This window comes from Chinchilla lanigera, unplaced genomic scaffold (genome assembly GCF_000276665.1).
Source record: "Chinchilla lanigera isolate Chin_1 unplaced genomic scaffold, ChiLan1.0 scaffold00015, whole genome shotgun sequence".
NCBI classification, from domain to species: Eukaryota; Metazoa; Chordata; class Mammalia; order Rodentia; family Chinchillidae; genus Chinchilla; species Chinchilla lanigera.
Window position 1 is genome coordinate 9,039,604 of NW_004955416.1, and position 9,207 is coordinate 9,048,810.

At 40.2% G+C, this 9,207-nt stretch overlaps 1 protein-coding gene across 1 annotated transcript in view; it reads left to right on the forward strand.

Moving 5' to 3' along the window:
* Ganc (glucosidase, alpha; neutral C) overlaps positions 1-9,207 on the forward strand; it is a 72,989-nt gene that overhangs the window by 48,752 nt on the left and 15,030 nt on the right. Inside the window, exons 15-17 of the mRNA XM_005381328.2 lie at positions 1,010-1,106; positions 4,547-4,648; positions 8,289-8,532. Coding sequence (XP_005381385.1) covers positions 1,010-1,106; positions 4,547-4,648; positions 8,289-8,532 — 443 coding nt within the window. The remainder of the gene's footprint in view (positions 1-1,009; positions 1,107-4,546; positions 4,649-8,288; positions 8,533-9,207) is intronic.

The window sequence follows — 9,207 nt, forward strand, 5'->3', positions numbered from 1 at the left end:
GTATGCTTTTCAGATATAGAAAGCTTTCATTAAGGATTTACCCTTCTCAATAAATATGGTAGAATTGTATTTTGGGGCTGGGGATTTAGCTCAGCGGCACAGCGCCTGCCTGGCAAGCGCAAGGTCATGAGTTTGATTCCCAGTACCGGGGAAAAAAAAAATTTGTATTTTATTTGCCAGTCACATCATGTTGCAAGGAGCAGGGCATTCCAAAGAAATTGAAAATCACTTGCCATAATTTATACCCTTGGTTCTTTGCTATTTTCAGAATTTCACTGTATTCCCATAGCCCTCCCACCAATTGGATTTTCCAGTGGGAGCTGCTGACTAGAGATAGCATAGTTTTCAAGTAGTATGTGTTTATTTCTCTAACAGCCTGTTAGTACAACTGCAAACTGCTTTAGGTAGAGAATTGTCTTATGTAGCCAAAGCCAGCCATTACCCTCTTTGAATTTTTTTCACTAACAAAAAAGTACTTATCTCAGAGATTACTATAAGGTTATATAAGAATTATTATAAAATGCCTAGTAATAGTAAGCACTGAATAAACAAATAAGTGCAAGATGATTATTTACTATTATTTCTTTTTTTTTTTTTCAGTGCTGGGGATTGAACAAGGGCTTCACATATTCTAGGCAAGTGCTCTACCACTGAGCTACCTCACTAGTCTTGTTTTTCACTATTTCATTGAATCATCAATAAAAAGTTTCTTCATTCTTTGATAGGGGAAATAAGATTGGTTTCATTATATCATGAAAACTATTTGATGGATTTTAATGTTTTCCATTTCACATTCTCACCTATTTTTTTTTTTTTTTTTTTTTTTTTTGGTACTAGGAATCGAACTTAGGGCCTTACCCTTGCCAGGCAGGCACTTGTGCCACTGAGCTGTATCCCCGGCCCTTCTTTCACCTATTATTTACTTTACTTTTTGCATGTTAAATAGCTTATTGATGGTGTTGGCACAGTGCACTAAACGTATTGAAATTTTTCTCTATTGACTTCCTAGCAAATGGCTACTGCAGAAGGACTGATACAGCGATCTAAAGGGAAGGAGAGACCTTTTGTTCTTTCACGTTCTTTCTTTGCTGGGTCACAAAAGTATGGTAAGATGGCTGTATCATTAGACTGAAAAAGGGGCTGGGGATTTAGCTCAGCGGCACAGCGCCTCCCTGGTAAGTGCAAGGTTGTGAGTTTGATTCCCGGTACCAGAAAAAATCAAAAAACATAAATAACAATAGACTGAAAAAAAACAAGTTAACCACCTGTCTTTTTTATTTATTTATTTTTGTCTTCTTAAAGCACAGTCTCTATGCAGTTCAGGCTGGCCTTGAGCTCACTGCCTCAGCCTCCTGCGTGCTGGGATTACAGGCGTGTGCCACCGCATTGTTCTTATTTTTTTAATTTTAAAGAGAAAAGAACAAAAACAAAATAACAAAACAAAGGCATAAACAAATAAACAAAACAACATAAAAACAATAAAAATGACAGAATTTCAAAACAAGGTGATAGGAAATTAACAATGGTTGTTGTATTACATATCATTATCTTCAAAGTGGTTACTAAGATAACGAGATCTAGGCATGTAAGAAAAATTTAATTGAATTGTTTGATCACAAACAATGCTGCCTGTCTTTTTGATCATTTATATGCTGTCATTGTATTGATGATGCCCCTGAAGCAAGCTGCTGTTTCGTTTTATTTTGCTTGGTTTGGTTTCGTTTGGTGCTGGGGATTAAACCCAAGAAGTGCTGAGCTATGTCACAGCCCTTTTAAAATCTGTTGAGATAGGTCTCACTACATTATCCAGATACCTCAAACTTGATCCTCCTTCACAGTTTTTAGTTTGCTGACATGATCATCTCTGATCTTGTCCCTTGGATTGATCAAAACCAGGGAAATATACCTCTAACATATTCCTCAACCACCTGTTCTACTTAGTAATATGCTAAAAATAGACCTGGCTGTTGCTTGTGGTCCGGGTCATCTATAACTGGATACAGTTTGCTAGCTAATGTAGATCTAGTTCAACTTAATCACCCTGTGGTAGGAAGGCTATTTTAAGTCCCCTATTTTTGTACAAATAATGTATAATTATAAATAACTAATTTGAAGAACCCAGCTCTTACTATATCACAGATATTATTAGGCCTCCCACACAACCCCTGAAAACTAGCCCCTGTGATATTCAGCCGAAGGCCAAAGCATTATCATTGCAGACAATGATTCATGTACATTGATTCTCACCATAGCACTAGTCCTTGAAACAGAAACAGAGAGAGAGAGATTGAGAAAGAGAGAGAGACAAGAAGTAAATGAAGGCAGGAAAAGAAGAAAAGAGAGATCTAAAGATGTAACAAGCCAAGCCTGGTGGCACATGCCTGTAATTCCAGCACTTGGGAGGCAGAGGCAGGAAGATTGCTGTGAGCTCAAGGCCAGCCTGGACTACATGGTGAGTTTAGGACCATCTTGAACTACATAGTGAGACTCTGTCTCAAAACAAACAAAAAAAATGATAAAATAAAGATATAACAAAAGTGGTGTATCCACATAATACTATAATGAGTCTTTTCAAAATGTTAGCTTTAGTCAGATGTGGTGGGACACATTTGTAATCCTAGCACTTTAGAGGCTGAGGCAGGAGGATCACCATGAGTTTGAGGCCAGCCTGGGCTACATAGAGAGACCCTGCCTCAAAAAAACAACAAAAAAATGTTAGCTTTAATTGCATGAGAAAATGTTTATGACATCATGATAAATGAAAAAAGAATGGTATACATTTCCCAGTTTTATAAAATATAAATGTAAGATAGTAATTTAAATCAATAAGTAATAAACAGGTAAAATACAAAAAAATTAATACCTTGGTGGTTGTGCTTTTAATCTTTTTACCTATCTTTATTTTCCATACTTTATAGAAGTATCTCTAAAAATGTATTTGAATGAAAAAATTTCTAAGCAGCAGCTTTAAAGGATAACAGGGGATGTGACTATTACCTTTGGACTCTTCAGGGCTCACCCACTTCCTGTTCTTCAGGACTCTGTATGAAGCTATCACCTTTGCCCAGTGTGTGGCAAGACACTGTAGAGAACTCTCTTTTGTTTAGTCATATGCTGGATCCATAACCAGAGAGAGCTTCTGGCTAAGCAACCACACGAGACAGGAAAACATCTACGTGCTTATGTGAGCTTTCTCGAGAAAGTCACCAAGCAGATTTCAAAACTACTTTGTACATATATACATATCTCACTTGAAGTCAAGGAGAAATTACCAGAGCACTATTGAAAAGAACTATCTCTTGAAAATATTTTTCTTGGCAGGTTATAAGACACTCAAAATTTCTGTGGAAAATTAAAAATATTTACTAAAATTAATTTGATAGAAGATAGACAAAAATACCTTAGAATTACTTGAGATACAGTAAAATAAGATTTTTTCCTTTTACACATCATCTTAGTGATATATAATCTATCTTCACAGACTCTCACCAACTATAAAGAGAAGAATAACCCTGGGTTTGTAGCAAGACTGCCTGAATGTAAAACCTGCCTCAAAACCACTTAATGGAATATAGACCTAAGTTAAAAAGCTAAAACAAGCAAAAACACTTTAGAAGAAAATCTTTGTGAGTTTGAGATAGGAAAAGATTTCTGGGCTAGAACATAAAAAGCGTGAACCATAAAAGAGAAAAGTTATAAATGAGAATTCATCAAATCACTTCTGTAGTTGGCTAAAGTGGGTAGTTGTTGACTGCAAAAAAGCCTGAGAGAACTTTTCTAGTTTTGGGAATCTTCTGTGTCTTGTTTATGGTGGTACCTACATGGATATATGTGATTTTCAAAAGTCATCAAACTCTACTTAAAATAGGTATGTTACTGCACGTAAATTACATCTCCAAAAATTCCTCCTTGCTGGACATAGTGGGACAGGCCTATAATCCAAGCACTTGAGAGGCTAAGGTAGGAGGGTTGCAAGTATGGGCAACTTAGTTAGGCCCTCTGTCAAAATTAAATTGTTAGCCAGGAGTGATGGCACATGCCTGTAATCCCTGAACTTGGGAGACTGAGGCAGGAGGATCACTTTGAGGTCAAGGTCAGCCTGGGCTACAAAGTGAGTTCAAGTGCAGCCTGAACTGCATAGTGAAACCCTATCTCAAAAAAAGACAAAAAAAAAAAAAATTAAATTGTTTAGTAAAGGGGAATGGAGATACAGCTCAGTGGTAGAGCACTTGCCTGGCATGCACAAGACCCTAAGTTCAATCCTCATTACTTTAAAAAAATTCTCCTGTATTCAGACTTGCATTGTACTTCAAAAATAAGTACAAATTCAGCATATTTTCATAGCTTACTTTATGGAGTTTTATAAATTTCTCACATTAGAAAATTGGTACCTTTTTATTTTGGACAATTTAGAATTTACTTAAAGGTAAGATATCTGTTTTCCTTTTTATTAATTTGTCTCTTACAAATAAGGAATCAAAATATGAAATTGAGTGCATGGGCTGATTTGCATTTTTTTTTAAATGCTTTGTTACTGGTGACCAAGGTGCAGTGTGGACAGGCGACAACACAGCAGAATGGAATTACCTGAAAATTTCCATCCCAATGTTACTCACTCTCAGCATTACTGGGATCTCTTTTTGTGGAGGTAAGACAAGTCCTGTCCTAAGGCTTGAAGTGTGTTTCTGTCAAAGCGGGTTACCGACCACCTGTCATTAGCTGTTTGAGGCAGGGATAAATGTGGGAAAGAGAAAATGGCACAAAGTGAAAGCAGGTTACAGAGGAGAGAGAAAGAAGAGCTGCAGGTTTGCTTGTGTCTTGTCTGGATTGCAGACACAAAAGGAGGTTGTCAGAAGTGCTTCCTTCCCTTATTTTCTTACCACTTCCTCCTGAGACACTTGATTACTAAGTTTCTCTTCCTGAAACATATTGGGTATGACCAGAATATGTGTTTACATTTTTAAAAGTTATTACAGTAACAGACCCATTGTTGTTAATTCTCCTCAGCATACTCCCCCTTGCTTTGAGCACACCTGTCTCACCATTCTTGCTACTTTCTGAAGCAGTTCTGGAAGTCCTCTTTCATGAGTGTCTTTATAAGATATAATAAAAAATATAGTGAATGCTGCTACCTAGCACCATACAATAGGAAGGAACACTTAATGTGTCCTTGCCCACTTTACTCACCAGATCTGGCACCGTGTGACTTTTGGCTCTTCCCCAAAGTCAATTGACCGTGAAAGGTAAATGTTTTGAATTGATTGAGGACATTGAAGGAGCCACAACACAACTAGAAACACCAATGAAAGAGGACTTTCAGAAGTGCAAGAAGGGCCGGGCATGGTGGCGCACACCTGTAATCCCAGCACTCGGGAGGCTGGGGCAGGAGGATCGAGTTTGAGGCCAGCCTGGGCTACAAAGTGAGCTCAAGGCCAGCCTGAACTGCACAGCGAGACCCTGTCTCAAAAAGACAAGAAAAAAGAAAAAAAAAGTAGCAAGAATGATGGGATAAGTGTTGTCAAAGTGAGGAGGAGTGTTTTGAGGGTGTTAATGGCAATATGCCCATCTTGGTCACTGCTTTGTCACTGGGACCCAGAGGGGGACTTACTGTGTCTCAGGTTTTCAGTCCATAGTCTTCTGGCTCCAGGGAAGGATGCCTTGGCAGAGGGGCATCGCAGAGGAAAATCCACTCACATGGCAGTGAGAAGGCAGAGAGTCAGGGGAGGAGCCTGGAAGGGGGAGCTCTGACCAGATCCCACCTCCAGCAGCAAGGCAGCTACAGTGCTGCATAATCCAATCATCTCCCCAAACACGAGGCTTTGGGGACCATTTTAATTCTAAACTATCACAGTGTCTTTTACTACAATAAAAAAATTTTTTTAAACACTCACTGTATTTTTTAATCACAGCTTGTATTTTTTTCTTGAAAGTGAGACAATAGAATAAATTACAAAGAGTTTATCAAATCAAAAGTTAACCTCGGGTAGGGGATAGAGCTCAGTGGTAGAGCACTTGCCTAGCATGCTGAGTTTAATCCTCAGCACTGCAAAAAAAAATTAAAAGTAAGCTTTAGAGAAATCCTTTCCACTTAGCAGATTCAAAATCCTGTGACATAATTTAACTTTTTTAAAGATATACTCTTGAGAAAAATAAATTTAGTTAATTGTCTCTGATGAGCAGGCTTCCCCAGATCCTGAGATCTGCAGATGGAGATAGTAAGGTGAAAGGTAGTCAGGGGCTGGGGATTTAGCTCAGCGGCAAAAGCGCCTGCCTGGCAAGCGCAAGGTCGTGAGTTCGGTTCCCGGTACCGGAGAAAAACAAAACAAAAAAAAAACAAACAAACGAAAGGTAGTCAGTATGGCCACAGTTCCAGATGCTTCTTGTTTTCTGTAGGAATAGAAACAATTAAATCACTTTATTGATACACAGTTTGTTTGTTTTGTTTTTAAGGGAGGAAAGGTTTATTTGGCTTACAGTTCATAGAGGTTTCATAATCTGCTGGCTCCAAGGCAGAGTGGCACGTGGCAGACAGGCATCATCGCAGAGGAGAGACAGTTCATGGCGGCCAGAAGGTAGCAGAACAAGCAAGGGAGAAGAGAAGACAACCCTCTTTCTGTCCCTTATGTTGTATCCAGGCAACCAGGATTAGGGCGGTGCCAAACCAAATCAGCGTACTGATTTAATAATCACACACTCTCAGTCCCAGCATCACCCACTCTAAATCCAGCCACCTCTGAAAAAGCCCCACTTGTGACTGCAGGAGGCTTTGGGTGGACAGCTAGACACAAGCTATAACACAAAAGGATTGTTATTTAATTTTTTTTGAGAGACAGGATCTTAACATGCAGTCCAGACTGCCCTTAGTCCTAGTGCTCCAGCCCCAGCCTCCTGAGTGCTAGGATAAGAGGTATGTGCCACCACACCCAGCAGATTTTATGAGGAAAAGGGAACATGAGGTACTGCACAGGAAAGGTGTGTAGTGACCTTCAGGGGATGTTTTTTCTCTTAGTTGGACATTCCCATGATTGCAAATCACCTTCAGCTCCTGCCAGTCCTTAGTCCTTTAGGTAAATACAGTATCTTCAAGCAAGTTAATCCTCGTGCTCCTCTTCTTCTTTATGGTACTGGAGGTTGAACTCAGCTGTGCTTTACCACTGAGTTACATCCCCAGCACTTGTGTTTTGAGACAAGACCTCACAGTTGCTCAGACTGGCCTCCTGACTCCACTACTATTACAGTGTTCTTTTAGTTAGAGAACAGAATTAGCAAGCCCTGGCCCATAATTTGATTGCATTTGAAGATCACCAAGTGTTCTGGGTTTGGAAAAACTAAAGACAGATTAGTAGTCAGGGGTCCAGGGACCAGTGTTTCTTCTGTTTGTCCCCTTTCTGTAATAGTTGATTCTAGTATTTAATATCAGCTGTTTTTTTTGAGGCCGGATCTCACTATGTAGTTCAGGCTGGTTTTGAAGTCACTATGTAGCTCAGACAGGCCTCAGGAGAATGTGACGACCTCACTGAGTTCTGGGATTACAGGTGTGGGCCACCATACCTGCATATTTATTTCATTTTTTTGAGACAGGGTCTCACTATGTAGCCCAGGCTGGCCTTGAACTCACTATGTGGCCCAGGCTGGCCTTGAACTCACTGTGTAGCCCAGGCTGGACTGGAACTCTTGGCAGTCCTCCTGGCTCCAAGGCAGGGTAGCATGCAGAGAGACCCAGAGGAGGAGAAATTGCTCATGGCAACAGGAAGCAGAAAACTACAATATGTGTTTCTATGGCATTGGTCCACATACTATATAAGAAATATATACCCTGCTCAAGGGCTTAACATGAAATTCTACCAAAACCTCTAATTCTATTTGTTTGTCTCTATAGTTCTTTAAGTTTTATTTTTTTTTTTTTTACAAAGGAAAGGAACACCCTCTTCTCCCACATATACATGCATGTGCGTGTGTATGCACACACACATACACACATTTAATCAGGCCAATATCATGCAATTTCTGGGTAATGTGGCTTCAGGAATATGCAGGAGTGTCCATTTCACAGTTAAAGCCTGGGACCTATTGACAAGAAAGGAATATTCAAAGAGTGCTCTGCCAGATCCCCAGAGGGGCTGTGTTCTGTAACATGTACTCCCTCGTCTGAGGCTGCAGCTTTGTCTTCTCATTCGAGTGTGCATGTGGCACCTTCCTCTTGTCAGGTCTCCAGGGCCTTATTTCACTTGTGTGTGTCTCTGATTTGAAGCCTGGTTACCTCACGTGGCCTTTCTTTACCTAACCAGCTGATGTGGGGGGCTTCATCGGGAACCCAGAAGCAGAGCTGTTAGTTCGTTGGTACCAGGCCGGGGCCTACCAGCCTTTCTTCCGTGGCCATGCCACCATGAACACCAAGAGGCGGGAACCCTGGCTGTTCGGGAAGGAGCATACCCAGCGCATCCGAGAAGCCATCCGAGAGCGCTACACGCTTCTGCCTTATTTGTATTCTCTGTTCTACCAAGCGCATGTGGCTTCTGAACCTGTGATGAGGTGAGAAAGCACCCTGCAGGGCTGAGGACGAGCTCTGTGATAGAACACCTGCCTAGAATGGGTGAGGCCCTGGGATACACACAGACAGCAGTAATGCACCAAGGCTGCAGGGTTAGTGGCTCCTAATGAGTTAGATCAGAATCTCCTGGGAGTGTTTTAAAACTGTAGACTTCAGTAGCCATACTCTAAAACCCTTGTAGGAATGTTCTTAGGTAGGTCTTAGGGATCTGCATTTGTGTTTCCCTGTGAGTATAGGCATTGGCCGGGTTTAGCAATCACTGCTTTGTTACCACTCAGAATGAAAATAATATGTTATTACAAAGGCTAGTGACTAAAAATACTTGTCTTATTAAACATGTCTTTTCCTCATAAAATTGAAAAATGACTAGAACCATTAAATTGCTATCCAGATACACAGATATTGAAAGGTCTTTTATCTTCTATGAACCCAAATGCCTTTGAGACAGTTGTGTGAAAAAACAATCAAAAAAGAATACTGAGCAGTTTCTCAATTTCCCCAAAATATATGTAGTAAAATTCCTTTTTTTTTTTTTTTTTGGTTTTTCTTTTTTTTCCTGGAACCGAACTCACGACCTTGCGCATGCCAGGCAGGCACTTTTGCCACTGAGCTAAATCCCCAGCCCCTGTAGTAAAATTCTTTTCACTTAAATATAT